Below are 20397 nucleotides of genomic sequence, written 5' to 3'. Positions count from 1 at the left end.
TCCGAGTGTTCTTTATAAGAAAACTGTATTAGATAAAGTTTTATGAAATAGCTGTTATTCTTAGATTTTTAAAAGTACTCTAAAGTTATTGAAGTGAGAAATACTCTGTTTTAGCTAAAATTGTTAGCTGCAACTGGTTTATTTTTTGGTATTAATTTACCCCAAACACTGGAAAAGCAAACACAGGTACTTTTCCTTTGTATGTCATAAAGATGACTGACGTTTCTTCCTCCTCCTTCTGGTAGCTTTCAGCCGTGCCCCAATTCCGATGGCTGTGGTCCGCAGAGAGCTCTCCTGTGAGAGCTACCCCATAGAGCTCCGCTGTCCAGGAACGGATGTCATCATGATAGAAAGTGCCAACTATGGGAGGACTGATGACAAAATTTGTGACTCTGACCCTGCTCAGATGGAGAATATCCGATGCTACCTGCCAGATGCCTATAAGATTATGTCTCAAAGGTATGATACTTCTAATCTTTTTTTTGTGCATTTAGTATAAACTCTCAACATGAATCTGTGTGACATATTGAGGATAGGGAGGAATACAAATAGCATTGTATATTTTAGAATAATTTGAATTACTTTTTTGGGGCCCCTGGGTGGCTCAGTCCTTACCGGTATGCCTTCGGCTCGGGTCATGATCTCAGTGCCCCGGGATCGAGCCCCGCATCCGGCTCCCTGCTCCGCGGGAAGCCTGCTTCTCCCTCTCCCCCTCCTCCTGCTTGTGTTCCCTCTCTCGCTGTGTCTCTCTCTGTCAAATAAATAAATAAAATCTTAAAAAAAAAAAAAAGAACTACTTTTTCAATTTCAAACTGGTTTCCCATATCACTAAAGTGCTGGTATTAGAGATTGAAAATGGCATTTGGAAATTATTAAAATTTATTAGATTAGTTATTCGGTTTCATGGTGTACTCTGACTTCTCTAGAACTGGGCTCAATAGATGAGAAATTAATTTATTTTTCACAGTTTTCAAAAACAGACTTTTGTAATTTTTCTCCAGAAATTTCAGAAAAATTATTTTACTGCTAATAAATATTTTCTATCAGTGTATGAAAAAGAAGAAAAGTTAATAGGCAATTTTTATAACCATTAATCAAAATGTAGTAAAAGGCTGTTGATTAATGATTATTTGGCCTTGAAAAACAATGAAAAAAGTATTACTTTGTTATCTAGTAATATTCATTTAAGGTATTCACAATATTACCATATTCAAATAATGTAAATTAAGGTAATATATATAATATATAATATCATTGGATAAAGAAAAGATCTTCAATTCTAAAGAAAATGGTCAGTGGGTATCGATATTATAGAAGGTTTAAATTATACTAAAATTTCTTGATAAATTGGCTAAATATTATTTATATATCTCTTAAATATTTGTTCAGTATTACTATGATTTCTCAGAAATTAGTGAAATCATTCATTTACTATAAGCCTTCATACTTTTTTTTTTAAAGGTTTTATTTATTTGAGAGAGAGAATGAGAGAGAGAAAGAGAGCATGGGGGGGCAGTCAGAGGGAGAAGCAGACTCCCTGCTGAGCAGGGAGCCCGATGTGGGACTCGATCCCGGGACTCCAGGATCATGACCTGAGCCGAAGGCCGTTGCTTAACTAACTGAGCCACCCAGGCGCCCCGCCTTCATACCTTCTGACTATATGCTCACAAAGTAATTTTAAAATAATCAGTAAATTACTTATTTAGTGAATTATTTTTTTCATTAGGATTTCTATTTAGCCAGTTATTTTCTTTTATTATTTAAGGAGGGTTTTTTTTTTTTTAAAGATTTTATTTATTTTTTAGAGAGCGAGCGAGAGAGAAACAGCATGAGAGGGGAGAGGGTCAGAGGGAGAAGCAGGCTCCCCGCTGAGCAGGGAGCCCGATGTGGGACTCAATCCCAGGACACTGGGATCATGACCTGAGCCGAAGGCAGACGCTTAACCATCTGAGCCACCTAGGCGCCCTATTTAAGGAGTTCTTAAAATATGGGGGAAGTCATAGCATATATAAAAATAAACAAATTCAAGTATATAAAATCACATACAATAGTTCTCGAGGCTTACCTTTCTTGTCCTTGAGGAAGCCTGCATTGTTTTTAGCTATTTGTCTTCTTGATGCTTAAAATTCCGATATGTATGTTTGTGTGTGATTAATAAATTGATAGTATCTTATTTTTTATAAATTACTGTTGTATAAATTGTTAGAAATTATAACGTGCCCAGTTTTTGATGATCAAAACATCTGAAGTATGCTTGAAGGATAATGGTCTCTCTGGGCAAATCTAAGGGCTTTTGTTTGTCTATTTTTAAAATGCTAACTCATGCTAAGGTGAATATTAATGAGAAATAAGATTTTAAAATTAGGGATTCCATTTGATGTAAGTTTGGTTGTGTTCGGTTCTTCTTGTGTGTCTCTTTCTTATCTCTCATTGTATGTCTCTTCATGTTATATATTTGACATGCCTCCAATTATGGTTAAATTCTCTGATGTTATGCCTAAAAGAAGTCTAATTACTTCATTGTGTGTAGGTGTTATAATGGTGTCTGTCCTGAGTGATTTTTCATGTGTAGTATGAATGGGCACTATGACTAAATTTTTATTTTATTTTATTTATTTCTGTCAGACCAACAAACAAAAATGGATTCTTTAAATCCATTCAAGGTGTAGGTTGAGGAGGAAATTCTGCTTTTCTGTGATTAGCTTTTCATTTTAAATGTAGCAGAAGCATTAACTTCACTAGCTCTTTGATCTCTTCATGATTTTCATTGAATTTGTTTTAATCCTTTTATTGATATTATTAATGGCTCCCAAAATAAGCCCTTAATCTTATAATTATTACAAAAAATAGTTACAATGGATCCTCTCAAGCTGCCGAATTATATGGGATGTGTCTGTAAAGTGACAAATCTGAAGAGTAAAATTGCTTTAAGCACCCTGAGTGAATCATTTGTGGAAGCCCCCTGGTGGTTTCTCAAGTAAGAATTATCAGCTGAAATAACTGTGGTTAATTTTGTATGGAGGCAAGTTCCTTGGTTGTATTTGGACTGCTAAATATACTACATTTACACTTGTTCAAAATAAATGCTTTTGACTCTTAGAAGAAGTCAGGTTCCATCTTGTAAGTTACTAAGAGATGAGATGGCCATGTCAGCTTCAGCTGCTTTATAATTAATGAACTTTCACTGTCCTGCGAGTGAGAGCATGTTAAATAATGCTAATAATTTCTAATTATGATATGGATATATCATATTAATAATGATACGGACAGCTTAAATAATCCATTTGAATTAAAATTATAATGGGGGAACTTTTCTAAAAGATATTTAGATAATTATTGTTTTCTCTCATTTAAAGTTCTAGAAAGACATTATATCAGTGTCTAAACATTTTTAAGCATGTCTCTAGATCAGAGGATTATATTACAAAATACAAAATGTTTTTGTGTATCCTTGTATAACCTCGTTAAACAGCCTTCATAACTTGCTTCAGCCTCATAAATTAGATGTTACAGGCAAGGACAGACATGAAATAGTATTCATGTAGATATTTGAATACACATTGAACAAATACATAAATAGAACCGTATAATAAAATGTTAGTTATGTGTGAAAAACTGGGGACTTGAATCTAAAGGATGTGGCACTTGATTTCCATGTTTTTCCCCAGTAGAACTTTGAATTTGATACGTTCTCTAGAGTTGCCAGATTCCTCACTGTCTTGCCGATTACACCTCGTGTTCTCAAATCCAAGTGTGTTTTTACGCCATTTTGCCCTCATCACCTCCGAAAGTTCTGTGCTTTTCCTCTTCTTTCATTATCCTGCTAGAAGACTTATTAAAATGTCAGAAAACATTTCCTTATCCTTCTTGGAACTTGTATTCTCACTCACTTGTTATCATCTGCATCCTTTTTTATTGCAGCTAAACATTAATAAACCTGTATTATCACACCCCATACAGTTGCCTTGTCTAAAGTAAATTGTAGGCTTTTAGAGGGCAGACTTTCTCTTGATTTTACCTAAAACTAACTTCTGATGTTTAATGATGTGTAAATGAATAAGTAAATGTGCTTTCCGATGGTGTCATGCCTCTTTTAAAAGCTTTCTTAATTCTGTGATCTGACTGATTTTTGTTTCTTTTTATTTTACATTTACACACTTCAGAGATTTAAAAAAATGGTACATATAGCTTTAGAACCTAAATGTGAAAATGACTGTTAGCAACTGATTACTGCAGAAATTTTACATTTTGAATGCAGCTGAGGTTTCATGTTATCTTCAGCTATTAATGGAAATATTTCCATTTTTAACTCCACCAACACTTGAAATTCCACAACATGGAGGGCACCGTGACGGCTCTGGAGTTTGGTGGATGAATAAGCTAAGCATGGTTCCTGCCCACACACCGATAGCTTTTTGGCAGATAAAAGACAAACAGATTATTTGCTCAGTATTTTATTTTTATCGCATTTATGTTTAGTTCAAGAAAAGGAGGAAAGCTCTTTTGGCCAGATAATGTTAAAGAGTGTTCATTGGAGAGAGAAGGTTAATCTGGTCCTTGAAGGATGGCAGGGTTGGTGGAACCAGAAGACACCAAAGTGGTATTAGATATAAAATATATTAGATATATAAGATATATTAGGTATATAAGGCACCAAAAAGAACATGAGGGGACAGCTTCCCTTCAATAATCCCTCACCCAACCTCTTCTTATTCTTCAAAAGCTTATTGGTGGCTGCTCTGCACTATTTAGTTTCTCCAAAGCCTCTTTGAAATGTGCCACGACTTGAGGCGAGCCTCCCACCAGTCTCCCCATAGGTCCAGTTCACATGCTCTTAAGAAACCTTGATAATTTGATGATAAACTAGCTTGATGCTATCCCCGTTGTCAATACAAAGTCCTGTTGGAGTTCTTCTTAGTAGTTGGACATAAACTCCATCTAAATGTGGGAAGTTTGAATATCATATGACTTCCTCATGCCGTCTTTTTGGACACATATTTTAAATATGTGCTATAACAGTATTACTTTATGTAGAATTGCATATATTGTTCAAATTGAAAAGGCATTTGTGAACAGGTATATATGTATGTGTATATAGTGTACATTTATTGAGGTAATATACATATGGAAAATTGCTCTTATCATAAATATATACAACTCAGTGAATTTTCACAAACCAAGCTCATCCAACTGACAACCAGATGAAGACATAGAACGTTAACAGCATGTCAGATGTACCCCTTCATACTCTGCACCAGCCATTGTCCACTCCCGCCCCAAGTTTTGCTGCTATTGAGCCTTCTAATACCTTAAATCATTTTTGCCCATTTCATAATTTAAATACATGAATTCATATAACATACGCTTTTCAGTGTCTGCCTTCTCTCATTCATTGCATGCGTTTTTATATATAACATTACTGAAGCATTTTTATATACCATATAATCCACTTGTTTGAAGTATAATGATATTTTAAGTAAATTTACCAGTTTACCAAGTGATGCAACATCACCATAAATCAGTTTTAGAGTATTTCCATCACCACATTAAGATCCTGATGCCCATTACTGGTAATCTCCATCTCCTTCCCACACCACACAATGACTAATCCATTTTCTGTCTACATGTCTATTCTTAATGCATTGTGTGTGTGTGTGTGTGTGTTTAAGATTTTATTTATTTATTTGACAGAGAGAGACACAGCGAGAGAGGGAACACAAGCAGGGGGAGTGGGAGAGGGAGAAGCAGGCTTCCTGTGGAGCAGGGAGCCTGATGCGGGGCTTGATCCCAGGACCCCGGGATCACGACCTGAGCCGAAGGCAGACGCTTAACGACTGAGCCACCTAGGTGCCCCAATGCATTGTGTTTTAAGCTAGAAAGTGAATAAAGTCAAGTTAGATTTAGGGGCATTTCAGTGGGACAGTATCAAAGAAATAGCTGTTATTTCTGGAGGCATGGATAGAAATATGTTTCTTGTGTTTTGAATTCTCTTGGAATCAAAGATCATAATCTAGACATTTAACCAATACCCTCTTTAGAGTTTTCTATCAAGTAGAGATGTTAAATATATAAAGTAGGATGATTTTTTTTCTACTTAAATGAGTGATCTTTTACTTTTAATCTTCTACCAGCATTTTAGCAAGGTTACTTATGTCTTAGTCACAATGGGAACATGCAAAAAAAAAAAAAAAAGAGTGAGGGAGGGAGTGAGGAAGGGAAGCAGGGAGAAATAAAGTTGTTTCTCACCTTTCTGAAAAAGTTGTATTTCGGTTTATATCAGTACCACTGCAGGGGATTTTACAGCTTACAAAAAGATCTTGGTTTTTGTTGTATTCAATCCTGGTGAAGTTAAGAGCTCTTAAAATAGCAGTCAAAGAAGAAATGTCAGCAGCAGTTGCTGTGTGTACATAACTGGGTAAATGTTCTTCAATAACTGTGTGTATATACGTGAGTTTTTCCATTTGAGTATTCTCCTTTGCTCCTTTAACAGAATTATTACATTATATCTTGCTTTTCTCTTATGAATCATAACAGATCAAAAATAATCCCTCATATCAGGGAGTTTTCCATTGAATGCATGTTCAGTGCAGTAAAAAGAACAGATGGACATAGAAACTATAATATATAACTCATTGTCTTAAGAATTACTGTTTTGTGCATATTTATTAAGAATAAAAGGAAAGGAAATGAAGGAAGGAAGATAATTCCCAATTATCGAATCCGAAATGTAGAGCATATGGAGAAGCTGGGAAATTCCTGTCTGGAAGGCACTTATTTCTTCATTAATATTTCAGCCCTTTTCAATTCTGAGAATATACTTTGATAATGTCCTACTAAAATGCTTGTTAGTGCTTCTTGCTATTCATTTAAGTTTGAGTGAAATTATGTTATATATGTGTGCTTTGAAATTTAAGAATTTAGTAAGTGATTAAAATATTTCAGGATAGGTTAGGATAAAAACTAACGGCAGTTGTGTTGGCTGTCTCTTCCAGACCTTGGGGGATATTAACCCTTCATGCAGCCATTCTCAGTGTGTGGTTCATGGAAAATTTGGAATTCCTGAGTTCTTTCCAGGGATCCACAAGGTCAAAACTATTTTCATAACAATTCGGACTTATTATTTGCCTTTTTCATTGTATTAGGTATGGGTACTGATTTTGCAAAAGCAGTAGTGGGTAAATCTGATGGCATCTTAGGGATCAAGATAGTAGCAGCAATGTAGTTTAAAAAATTTCTCAGTTTTAATTTCTAACATGGTGCATAATAATATAACTCACATAAACTGATAGTCTTTGAGAATCTTAGTTATACTAAGAGTTAAAGAGGTCATGAGACAAAAGGATAGGAGAATTGATGTTTTAGGAAATATTTCTTTTCATTTCTACTTATGGCTGAACATTAGTTATTTTTGTCTTCATTATTTTTATGTTGTTTGTTTTAAAATCATCTAGAGTTTTTTCATGAGTGAATTATTATTTTTATTGACGTATAGTTGACATACAATATTGTATTTCAGGTATACAACATCGTGATTCAACAATTACATATGTTATGAAATGCTCACCATGATAAGTGTACTTACCATCTGTCATCATACAAAGTCATTACAATATCCCCTGTGCACATTTGATTTATAAAGTATAAGCATCACTTTCTTTTTTCATTTATAGTGAATGGTCATGTTAGTTGTTTCCCCACCTCCAGGTTTTTAGATACTTTTACACTTTGTGGTCAGTCTGTAGAACTTGACATCTTGTGGAAAATATTTAGAAGATTATCACCAAGGAAAGAAAGATAATTTTCTGAAAAGGGGAGTATATAGGATAAAAGCGCTGCAGTAATCATCTTCAGTATAGCTTAAATTAATACAGAAAAGAACAAAGCAAATTATGAACATAAATTCTGTCACTGGATTAATTGACTACCACAGGACTCTGGAGGAATGTAAGTTATAGTGAGATTTAGCAGACATTCAGAATAAAACCTCAGTTACTCTGTCATTACAGTAATTTTAAAGATTCCTAAGGCTACTGGGGGAGTGGGTCTCAAAGTATTTTGACTGCTATTTATGCTTCATTTTACTGATGAGACTGAAGTACATGGAGTTTAAGAAATTCACCTAAAATTACTTACTATATGATGGCATAAGCATGACCGGTTTCTTTGGGTACAAAGCCCATGATTTTTTTTTTACTACTTTTTCTCAGACATTAAAAATAATTTTTATTATCAGAAAATTTTTTTCATTTCTTAGGACATCAGAAAAATCCAGTGAAAGATTCAATCCATCCATAATTTATTTTTTTAAAGATTTTATTTATTTATTTGACAGAGAGAGATAGTGAGAGCAGGAACACAAGCAGGGGGAGTGGAAGAGGGAGAAGCAGGCTTCCTGCCGAGCAGGGAGCCCGATGTGGGACTCGATCCCAGGACCCTGGGATCATGACCTGAGCCGAAGGCAGACGCTTAACGGCTGAGCCACCCAGGCGCCCCCAAATCCATCCATAATTTATATAATTCAATCAATATGTTGGTTAAAAAAAATAAAGTTTTAACAAGAAACCAATCTTACAGAATTAATCAATATAGCCATTGAGTTATACTTTTAGGGAAATATCCTTTCCTTGCTAGCTGATTATTTAGGCATTTTACCTCTAGCTGTAGTTTTAATATTCAGGGTATAATATGCTTGTATAAATAGGAAATGTATTCAGTTGTTATTGGTAATATAATACTTATTTACATTTATTGTGTGCTTCTTATTTGCCATAAACTCTGGTAAAGAATTCACCTTTCATTAGTTCATTAATTCCTCCCCATAACACTAAGCAATACCTATTGTTATCACTCCCATTGTAGCAATGGGGTAGTTAAAGCACATAGAAATTTACTTGCTGAAGAATTTATTTTAAGTCAATACACTTCTTATTTGAGAGACTTGAGACTTTGTTCATTATAGCAAGGGTGATAAAATGATAAAGTATTTAAAATACTTAAGAACTATGCTCTTGATCATCATCATTATGGTGAGAAAAGAAACTCATTTTCTCTCATGCAAACATTCAACCAAATATTGGATTGGTTTGACTCAGGTTTTATCCATATCCAATTACAGCCATATGCAAATTTTTATTATTGAATTTCTTAGTGGAAATAATTCAATTATTGTGAATCTGAAGCTCTCGAGACTTTCAGCCTCTTTTTTTATATGAATCAATTGTGTTTATAAAGTGTTTTAGGTCATTTAATGCTTCTTGGAAAAACAAGCATTGATAGGACAAAGCTGATTGTATAACTAATACTAAATATTTCAGCTATAGCTAATAACTATTTATAAGCAAGATTTTTTTTGAGAACTTCCTATAAGCCAGATAATGTTCTAAGCACTTTACATGAATTAACACATTTAATTCTTCCCTTACTCCTGTTTAATGGATACTATTGTCATTTTTCACTGATGGTGGAACTAAGGCACAGAGAGTTTAAGTAACATCCAAAAGTTACATGGTGCCTACAATGCTGAAATGTTGGCCTACACAATCCAGCTCCCAAATCCATGATTACTATTGCAATTCATTGCCTTGTGTGCTCTGTCTAAAATATGCACTATTTTTTATAAAAGAGACTGACTTAGAAAACAAGTATGAACAAGTCCTTGTCACTGAAAAGAAAATATACATGTGTCTTTATGTTTGTGTGTGTGTGCATGTTTATCCCCCACACACATGTGCTATTAGTGGTTGCTTATCTTTTTCACATACAAATAATGAAAACATGGCATTTAGCTTATTAAATTATATGGCATTTATTTTCTGCCTTAGGATAAATTTTCAGGCAAAAACACTTGAGTACTTGTGATGAAATATTTAGTTTAAAAATATCTATGAAATAAGATTTTCCTTTGAACATTTTGGACTTGGTGGCGACACAATTATCTATGGCAATATTTCAGTAAAAAAAAAAAACACTGGTTATAATGGGGAATAAGTTGAAATTTGTATGGCATATGGAAATAAAATAAAATGGATGTCAATAATGTAAACTATGGAACAGGGAAGGCTTATGAGTTAGAAACTAAATACATCACATGAATACTTTGAAATACTTGTAAATGAGAAAATCTGTCATGCCAGCCTTTCTTAATTAAGATTGAATATAAGTAACAGAATGCTTTAAAATTTCTAGTGGTTTATGTAATGAGATTTTAGATGGCGTAAATGTTCACAAAACTTTTGCTAATAAGTTATAAAGATGAAAGTGGATCTTTATTTGTAACACACTATAGTAACTGATTATATGAGTTTCTTCTTTTTTTTTTTTTAAAGATTTTATTTATTTATTTGACAGAGAGAGAGATAGCGAGAGCAGGAACACAAGCAGGGGGAGTGGGAGAGGGAGAAGCAGGCTTCCTGCCGAGCAGGGAGCCCGATGTGGGACTCGATCCCAGGACCCTGGGATCATGACCTGAGCCGAAGGCAGACGCTTAACGACTGAGCCACCCAGGCGCCCATGAGTTTATTCTTCTTTAGTGTTTTTGTTTTATTTTTCATATCTTGCAAAAATTCAATTATGCTAAATACATTGCTAAATTTGCCTCTGTGAATATTCTATTAGCCACAAGCTTTAGTTGATCCATTGTTTCTTTATTATTAAGAATATTACCAAATACAGCTAAATGTGAAAAAAAAAAAGAATACTACCAAGTATAGTTAGTAAGTCATTCTGTGTAATACATTTTGAATCTTCCCATTATGTGCTGATGTGAGAGTACTTTAACTCTGAGAAATGTTATTTCCCAAGTTGTTGGGGAATTACTATTATCCTAATATTTATTAATATGAAAAAAATGCATTAATTGATACCAGTTTCCATAAAATTAGATGTTTATCACATGTATATCAGGAAAATATGTAAATCATATTTATTTGTTTTTACCAAATGGCAAAAGCAAAATATGTTTTTCTTGCATATCGGCTGATTTCAGTAGATAAATATATGTGTGTATTGGCTTGAAAAGTCCTGAAGTCTTTCCAGAATACTAGTACCCATAACTGTTGGTACTATCAACCTTATGGAAATAAACATTTGGAGCTGTTCCTTAGACTTATTCGTGTATTGAGGAAGTAAATGCTTGGAAAGGAATAGAAGTCTGCAGGAATACTGCAATATAAAAAGAAGAACACATACTTTAGAAGCAGTAAAAAAGGCAAGAAGAGAGGGGTGGTACAAAAGGAGAAAACTGGATGACTATAAGTTTGAAGGTGAGATGATATTTAACTGAAGAGAACCTTTTCAGCTAAAATTATTTACATTGTTGATTTATTCAGAGACATTTTGATGTTCCCAAACCTTTACCACCAATCACCTAAGCAACTCAGGATATTTTACAATTAATTAATATACTTCTGAAGATCTGAATTCACTTCTCAAATATAGTATACTCATGCTATGTAAAAGATCCTGACAATCCTCTACCAATATGAGCATCTTATTAAAAATAGTATTGTATTATCACCTCCTAATTTAATAACATTGACTTGTTTGTTTCATGATAATAGGAGTTTTTGCTTTATTTTCAGAATTATACTCATGAAGCCCACCAAAGCCTATAGATAACATCATTATATATATAGGTATATATATAGGTATATATATATATATATAGGTAACATCATTGAATGTGATATATGTTACCTATGTGTTTCTGATATATGTTATATTTATACATTTTTAATTTATGTACTAAATTTTACTATTTTTCTCTAAACAAACCAGAAATATTTTTTCTTTTCATGATGTTATAAAAATTCCTATGACCAGTTTCATCATTGATAACCTTCTAGAATATGGGACTTATTTCTCTGTAGGTATTTTAGAAATTAGGGTCAGAAAAAATGTACTTCTTTTTCACAAATTAGTCTCTGCAAAATTTGTCATAATAAAAGGCCCTTCACCTTTCCAAGGAATTCAAGTAGATCATCCTTGCCTGAGGAGATAGGATTCTGAATTACTTTCCAACTTGAGTTCTAAAGAAATTGTAGAGTCCTTCAAATGACTTTACATTTAATTATTTCCTCCAGTAGCATTTCCCTGCTGTGACATAATAAAAAAAAATACTACAACTATAACAACAAACATTATGTGTATTACAATATTTCACTGAAAGTCATGGAAGTGAAAAGGAATAAATTAATAAAAGCATGACAGACCCACATGGATATTGGAATGGGATATGAGCCTCCTTCTGCAAACTAACAGAAAATGTGTCTCAGTGAATGTTGTGAGGTACAAACACATATCTAAAGTGTTCCACGTTAGTGCACACAAAGGAAAAGATCATTCTTGAAGCGATGTAGCTGGATGCATATGGGATAGCTGTAATTGTATTATGAAAGCATGTCAGCAGCAAATGATAAAAAGAAGCTGCAACATAAATCTTAACTCCTAGATTCTTTTAGTCTGTTGTATCATAATTTCTTGCAGAAAATAATTGAAGGGAATGTTGTTTTGATGGTGATAGCGTGAACTCAATGTATCCTTAGAGTGGCAGCTCTGAAAGTAGTATGCCCACACACTGCTGACAACCTGTGCACACACACACACACACACATACCCCGACAAGTAAAAGGAACATAACTTCTGAGATATAAGTGTACAGGGTATTTATGATGTGTATTTCTAGGATGCAGATTAATTTCAAGAAAAATGCTATATATTTACCCAGGAATCCAATAGTTAAGTATTATCTAATGGTTCAAGATTTCAGGTTTACTTTTTCTCTCGTTTATTAAGAAATAAAGAGATAGGGGCACCTGGGTGGCTCAGGTGGTTAAGCGACTGCCTTCGGCTCAGGTCATGATCCTGGAGTCCCGGGATCGAGTCCCGCATCGGGCTCCCTGCTCGGTGGGGAGTCTGCTTCTCCCTCTGACCCTCCCCCTGTCATGCTCTCTGTCTCCCATTCCCTCTCTCACATAAATAAATAAAATTAAAAAAAAAAAGAAATAAAGAGATATGCTTCTTATCCATTTATGTTATTCTTTTATTTAAAAATATTTTTATTTGTGGGGTGCCTGGGTGGCTCAGTCAGTCTTCAGCTTTGGACATGATCTCAGGGTCATGGGATCAAGTCCTGCGTCAAGCTCCATGTTCAGCAGGGACTCTGCTTGAGGTTCTCTCTCTCTCTCCCTCTGCCCCTCCCCCCACATGAGAGATCTCTTTCTGAGTAAAGCATTCTGGTTCTGGGAAAACCCTTAATACACATGAAATTTACCTGTGAAACTCGAAGAGTTTTTTTTTTTTTTTTTGGTCGGGGGAGGGATTCTTTCATTTCTTTAACTTCTGGGACCTTAGGTCTCATTTCTCTAGTATGTACAGTCTCTTTTTTTTTACCCCACTCCTTAGGCTTCATAGTCCTAAATAAGATTGTCATCACTTTCTTACTTTAAAATTATCTTTGGGTCTAAAAATGATTCCGGTCTCAGGCAAAGCACATGGCTAAAAATGAAGAAAGAACGCTCACCAAAGGTACATCTGTATTTTCTTGACAAAATGAGAAAAATAGTTGCTGGGAAGATAATCAAAACTCTCCATTCCCTCATCCAAAAATAATTTAGTATTTTATGTGAAATATCACCAATCAATAGAAATAACAGTGCTAGGCATAATAGTTTATATTACACATATAACCAATGCTATTACCATTTCTTCAAAGTGTTTGCTTTCCACTTCGGAGTTCATCTACACCGAAGCAAGAGGCTAAATTTTGAGCTATGAAAATGTCACTAGATGGATAAGAATGTGGCTTGGGAATGTCTCCACAGATCATTCCTTTAGGTTTGGTATTGAATAATCAAATTTTGTAGATTTTCTCTATTCTATAGAGAAAAGAGTTTGAGTAAGATAGGTCAAACCATAATCTTCCTTGATTTTTAGAGAAAATGGTCTTATCCTTGTGAATTTTGTCTCTCCAGTGTCATTTCATTCTGCCAATGTTGAAAACATCTTGATAGACCACATAAGGAACAGTCACCCACATACTGTTTACATTAGTAATTAACAGAGAATTTTAAGAGAGATTATAGGCAATGTCACCACTCCAACATTTTCCTCTTAATGAAATAACCGGCACAGTGGGAAGCCAGCTGCATTTTTAAACCCAGCAGGGGAAATTGTGGAATAGAAACTATTAAGTGTCAGAGAGAAGGGTTTGAATACAAAGTTTGCTATTAGTGAAAATGATAAGAAGTACTCTTACAAGGAAATGCTTCTTGGACAATCCAATCTCGGAGTTTAGAAAATTTCAGGATTCTTTCCAAATATATATTACCACACATTTAGTCACAAAGCATAAATAAGATAAGAATTCTCCTTGGCTTGTGCAGACCTTCCTTCATAAGACTAGAACAAAAATTATTTAAATAGGTTCTTTTACATATACTCATAGATTTGGGAATAATGTAGTCATCTTTCAGCATTCAGAATATTTTCAGAAAGACAAAAAATAGCAGAAACAGCAGCTCTTTGGAAAACTAAGCTTACTAATCCCTTTCCTCTCAGTTGGTTTTTTGTTTTGTTTTGTTTTGTTTTGCCTGTTTTCCCTTCTGGCATTCAGTTAGTTTAATGACACCAATGGCTAAGAATGATTCCAATCCCAGGTAAAGCACATTCCTAAAAATGAGAGAAGAATGCTTACCAAAAGTAAATCTGTATGTTCTTGATAGAAAAAGAGATAAACAGATGCTGGGGAGATAGTGAAAACTCTCCATCCCCTACTCTTCATGTTGAATATCACAAAATGGTTTACCTTGTACTACAAATAACAATGCTAATTGAAGACTCAGAATCTCAGAATTTTTAGTCTCTGCAGTACCAATACCCTCGACAAAAACCAAAACAAACCAGAGAAGACAAATATTTTTTCCCACATGGCGGTGCTTCAATTTTGAAAGAAAGAAAACCAGTGCCTCAGTTTCAATCTTGGAGCAAGTAGAGCTCCGGATGTGACGTGATCTGACAGAGATTCTGCATGAAAGAAGAAATATTTGGCACTACTTAAATTTGAATTCAAATTTTAATTTTGTTACAAGGTTTGCATCTCAGTTCTTTACAAATTCTCCCTCCCTTTCCATCACTGGTCTGCGGAAACTAACCTGGAATCCTTGGCCGGTGCTCACCCCTGAGTGTGCGCAGGCACTTTTGATCCGGGATGCCTCCCTGACGTGGCACCTGTCCTCCACTCTAGGTTGTTGAGGTCAAGCTAATGAAAGAAATTGGATATGTGATCCTGGATCAGGCTATATAACAACCACAACTTTTAAAATTACTTAATTTTTTAATCAATGGTATTTTTTTTTTATTAAAGATTTTATTTATTTATTTGAGACAGAGAGAATGAGAGACAGAGAGCATGAGAGGGAGGAGGGTCAGAGGGAGAAGCAGACTCCCTGCTGAGCAGGGAGCCCGATGCGGGACTCGATCCCGGGACTCCAGGATCATGACCTGAGCCGAAGGCAGTCGCTTAACCAACTGAGCCACCCAGGCGCCCTCAATGGTATTTTTTCTTTGAATAAAATGTTCAAAAAGGTAGAAAGACAAGTACCATCACAGTTTGCTCAAGGAATGAAATAACCATGAATTCTTTTTTTTTTTAAAGATTTTATTTATTTATTTGAGAGTGAGAGAGAGAGAGAGCACAAGAGGGGGGAGCGGGAGAGGGAGAAGCAGACTCCCTGCCGAGCAGGGAGCCCGATGTGGGACCCGATCCAGGGACTCCAGGATCATGACCTGAGCCGAAGGCAGTCGCTTAACCAACTGAGCCACCCAGGTGCCCCAAAATAACCATGAATTCTATGCTGAATTTTTTCAGATCTTTAAAATTGTATATTATGTGTTAGCACACACAAAAAAGTCTTAAAGCAATGTAAAATCTCAAATGATCCCTTCTTCCCCTTCCTCTAGCTCAAATTGCACTTTGAAACTCAATAAAACAATTCCATATGTTCTACTATAAAAGTAATTCCTGCAATTTTACAGAGTCCTAACATCTTTCGTTTGTTTACACATAGTAAATGAACCATTGTTAGCTATCACACAGTATATGGTATGATTCATTTCTCACAGAAAAAGAAATATACATATTGCTTTTAGCAGTAACCACTTTAAAAGTATTTTCCATTTCACTATGAATAAAAAAATAAAAAGGTGTATTATAAACACATGAGGTGTATTAATCTACAAAAAAATTAGAAAACGTTCGTTGTTGGAAGAAACTACCATGCACTAAAATGTACATTAAAAGTTAATTATTCCATTTTTTGGGAAGCCTTTAAACTTGTCTTATTATGAAAAGACAAGAAAGGAGAGGGTCAGATAGTAGAGGAAAGAAAATGTTACTGAGGGTCTTTCCCCGAGTTGTTAGCCTTGTTACCTGGCCAAGGTGTCCAAGCTAGAAAGGTAGAAAGAGAATGGAGTCTTCTTCAGCCTGAGGAAAGGATAGAAAAGAGTGGTGTGAATAGGGTGGAGCCAGATGGGCACTTCCTTTTGCCTGTGTGCAGCTGGCCTTTGGGAACGAGTGTTCCCAAAGCCAGTCTTTTGCTTGTGCCTTGTCATCCTTCACCATTTGCCGTTTCCCCTATAAGGGATTTTAAATCACTTTGATGTCAGGCTGAACTAAACAACCTGTAGGGTTTATATGTTATCAAAAAGGTAAAGTGATCTATGCCAAACCAAACTAAAATTAATTGGATCATCTCTTACTTGGGTAACCAGATGTTCACAGAAGATTGGGACAAGAAACTGAAGTTTATTGAGGGCAATTCAGTTCCTTCTACCACCTGAATATGATTTTGTCTTGACTTTCCTCTTATTTTTGTGCCTAAACTTTGTGACTCTTGCTTTGGTTCTCTATGGCAACTCGCTTTGGTTGTAAAACATAATAGGAACAAAGTATTCATTGAAGTGGAGGGGGGAAAAAAGAAAAGACAAGAAAAAGAGGAAGTACTTTTTTGTAGAATTTGGATCTTCAAAAAATAATCTTTCTTCACTTTTTATGTATATACATTTGAGTAAAGAAGACTATTGATTATGCTTTGTGAGAGAGAACTTGTTGTTTCAGCAGAAATACCAATAGCAAATGAGTGTCTGCAACAATATTGAATATGTGATATGGTGTATTTCTTAGAAGCACAGGGCAACTCCACTTGAATCGTTCATTGTAAGGGCAAAAAAGTGCACTCTCATTAATAATTCCATATTCTAGGTAAACAGTATGATGTACAAGTAGTTCTACTTATAGTCCAGAGGTACAATTAAATTATGAGTAGTTTAAGATCCTTGATTTCAAACTAAAAATATAAGAAAAAACAAAAGGCTGCTCTGTTTTGTTTTGTCAATAAAATCACTTCGATACAAGAAGTTCAATTTTCACTTGTCAGACACCCCACAAATATCAAGGGTTTCCATATTGCAGTAGGCTTTTATTAAAAGCTTATATATGTGAGGGGTGCCTGGGTGGCTCAGTCGGTTAAGCGTCTGCCTTCGGCTCAGGTCATGATCCCAGGGTCCTGGGATCGAGCCCCGCGTTGGGCTCCCTGCTCGGCGGGAAGCCTGCTTCTCCCTCTCCCACTCCCCCTGCTTGTGTTCCCTCTCTTGTTGTGTCTCTCTCTGTCAAATAAATAAATAAAATCTTTAAAAAAAAAGCTATATATGTGAAAGGAGTATCAAAAGCTGATGCGGAGCAAGTCTAGGTTTGATAGCTCAAATAGACTCGGATTAGCCATAGAGATAAACTATGACTGAAGATGCTTCCACGCATGCTGCTATGCTGGGAATCGTGCTAAAGGCCAGGAACTTAAACATGACTAAAGGAATTCCTCACGACAAGGATGCTTAATGGGGGGAGATTGTGTAAACAGTTACTTGACTAAGTGTGGAAGATACGGTGAGAATGATGTGGATAACTAAAGGCCTAAAAGCCAGGGGTCTTAATGTAGCCTGAGGTGAACCGGGAAATACAGGGGATGAAATCCAAGCTAAGTCTTAAAGTGTGTTGGGAGAAAGGTATCAGAAAGGCATCGGAGCCTAAGGGGTGAGCATGGACATGGGGAGAAGTATGGGATTGCACAGATGCAGTTCAGTGACATGGGAACTTAAAGGATAAATCAGAGGGTAGTAAAAGAATGAGGCATGTAGGGGCAAAATAATGGCCTTGACTATCATGTTCAGAGTATTGTATATTATGACTGAAATCACCTGCTAGGACTGCCATAACAAAATACCACGACATGGTGACTTAAAGGGTAGAAATTTATTTTCTCATAGTTCTAGAATTGAGAAGTCCAAGATCAAAGCGTTGGGAGGTTTTCTTTCTCCTGAGGCCTCTGTCCTTGGCTTTCAGATGGCCTCTGGGTGTCCTTACATGGCCTTATCACAGTGCACGAGCATCCTGGGTGTCTCTTCTTCTTCTTATAAGGACACTAGTGCTATTGGATTAGGGCTGTACCCTATGACCTCATTTAATCTTAATTACTTCCTCAAAGGCTCTATATCCAAATCCAGACATATTGGAGGTTAGGGCCTCAACATGAATTTGGAGGGACACAGATCCATCCATAACAATAACCATGAAGAAGGCCCACTAAGGGGGTTTTATTTTTTTATTTTTTGAAGATTTTATTTATTTATTTATTTGACAGAGAGAGAGAGATAGAGAGCACAAGCAGGGGTAGTGGCAGGCAGAGGCAGAGGGAGAAGCAGGCTCCCCGCAGAGCAGGGGGAACCTGATGTGGGACTCGATCCCAGGACACCAGGATTATGACCTGAGCCGAAGGCAGTTGCTTAACCCACTGAGCCGCCCAGGGCTCCCTACTCGAGGGGTTTTAAGTGAAGAAGTAAAATAAAATCCTGCATTAGGAAAACTTGTGTCTAAGTGTATAATGAGGATAGATTTGAAGGGGAGAAAGAATGGAGGCCTGAGGACCAGGTAGAAACATGTAACAAATTGTCCAGATAGGAGATTGATCTGGGGCAGTTGTGGAATGAATGGAGAAAGGTAGACTGAGTCGAGAGAAGTTCATCATTAATTGGAAACACAGGGTGAGAGAAAGAATAAAGGAAACGATAAATCCCAAGCTTCTGTCTTAGGAGAACCGATGATGGTGCTACCACCGGAGCCTAGGCCTACATGGAAAGGGATTAAGTACCTAGATAGCCTACAACTGAATCAGTCTGCTGCTGTTGCACACCTCCCACAGTGTACACAGCTTTGCCTTTTGATCTTGTCTCTTTGTACTCCGAATCTTGCTCCTTCTGATCCAGCCAGGAAGGCGTCCTTGAACATGACAGACACAGACCCCTTAAGGACACTACTCGTTCTTTCGATGATCAGGCTAACAGCACATTGTTCCCGTTAACTTAAGGTGAAATGCTGTAGACGGTTTCAAAAGTGTATACAGAGAAATAGAAAAACTTGTAAGTACAGCTGTCATTATACATAAACTGAGAAAGAAAACACCAAATTCCCAGAACAATCACACAAAAACAGGCCAATACTAGCAATTCAGAAGGGAAAAAAATAGCATTTTGAAACTCATTCATTTGATGTTTTTTATTTATAGGTTGAGGTATAAAGATAAATTCTGATGGTTTTAGGGGGAATAATGATAAGCTCTGTCTTAAGCTGAAGATATGTGCACTATCTAGAAAGTTTGCTGTGTTGGAGAGCAAGCTATATGCAGTTAGGTTTTTATTATTATTATTATTAACAAGCAGCCAGAAATTGGGTTTTTATGACAATTTACTAAATTTCTAAATTTGCATCATTCATTTTTTTTAAAGATTTATTTATTTATTTTAGAGAGAGAGCGTAAGTGCGACAGGAGGAGGGACAGAGAGAGAGAGAGAATCTCAAGCACACTCTGAGCTGTGCACAGAGCCCAACACGGGGCTCGATCTCAGGACCCCAAATCATGACTTGAGCCAAAACCAAGAGTGGGAGGCTTAAACCACTGCACCCCCCAGGAACCCCCAAATTTGCATCATTTAAAAAATACACTGTAGTTCAAACAAATTATATTTGAAGAAGAGATTCAGATTGTATTTTATTGTTCCTTACGTGAATCTGGGGGTAAAAACATGAATTATTATGAATGATTATTACTTTAAGAAATCAGTGAATGGAGCTCTACTTAAATTTTTACTTAAAGTGCAGGTCAGTCATTCAGTCATCTTAATGAGTATAAATGATCTCTCAAGTTCGACAAACAATATCAGAGTTTGTTTCAGTTGACTTTGAAAATCATAGCATGCAGTTCCCATCCAAGGTCATTTTGGGTTGTGGTTGTAAACGGGGGAACTAAGGAGCATCGAGGTGTAACTGTGCAGCGCATGCTGGAGTCAGGT

General features: G+C 35.9%; 1 protein-coding gene across 10 annotated transcripts in view; it reads left to right on the top strand.

Moving 5' to 3' along the window:
* Positions 1 to 20397, top strand: part of ADGRL3 (adhesion G protein-coupled receptor L3) — a 512753-nt gene that overhangs the window by 93584 nt on the left and 398772 nt on the right. For 9 of the 10 annotated variants that reach the window (XM_044912942.1, XM_044912937.1, XM_044912940.1 and 6 more), the window contains one exon: positions 246 to 459. In XM_044912942.1, coding sequence (XP_044768877.1) covers positions 246 to 459 — 214 coding nt within the window. Of the gene's footprint in view, positions 1 to 245; positions 460 to 20397 lie in introns of those variants that run through there. The other variant, XM_044912943.1, reaches the window with a different exon arrangement.

Source organism: Neomonachus schauinslandi, chromosome 2 (assembly GCF_002201575.2).
Source record: "Neomonachus schauinslandi chromosome 2, ASM220157v2, whole genome shotgun sequence".
In the NCBI taxonomy this organism is placed as follows: domain Eukaryota; kingdom Metazoa; phylum Chordata; class Mammalia; order Carnivora; family Phocidae; genus Neomonachus; species Neomonachus schauinslandi.
Note: the sequence above shows the minus strand (reverse complement) of the source record. Positions and strands in the feature narration are given on the sequence as shown.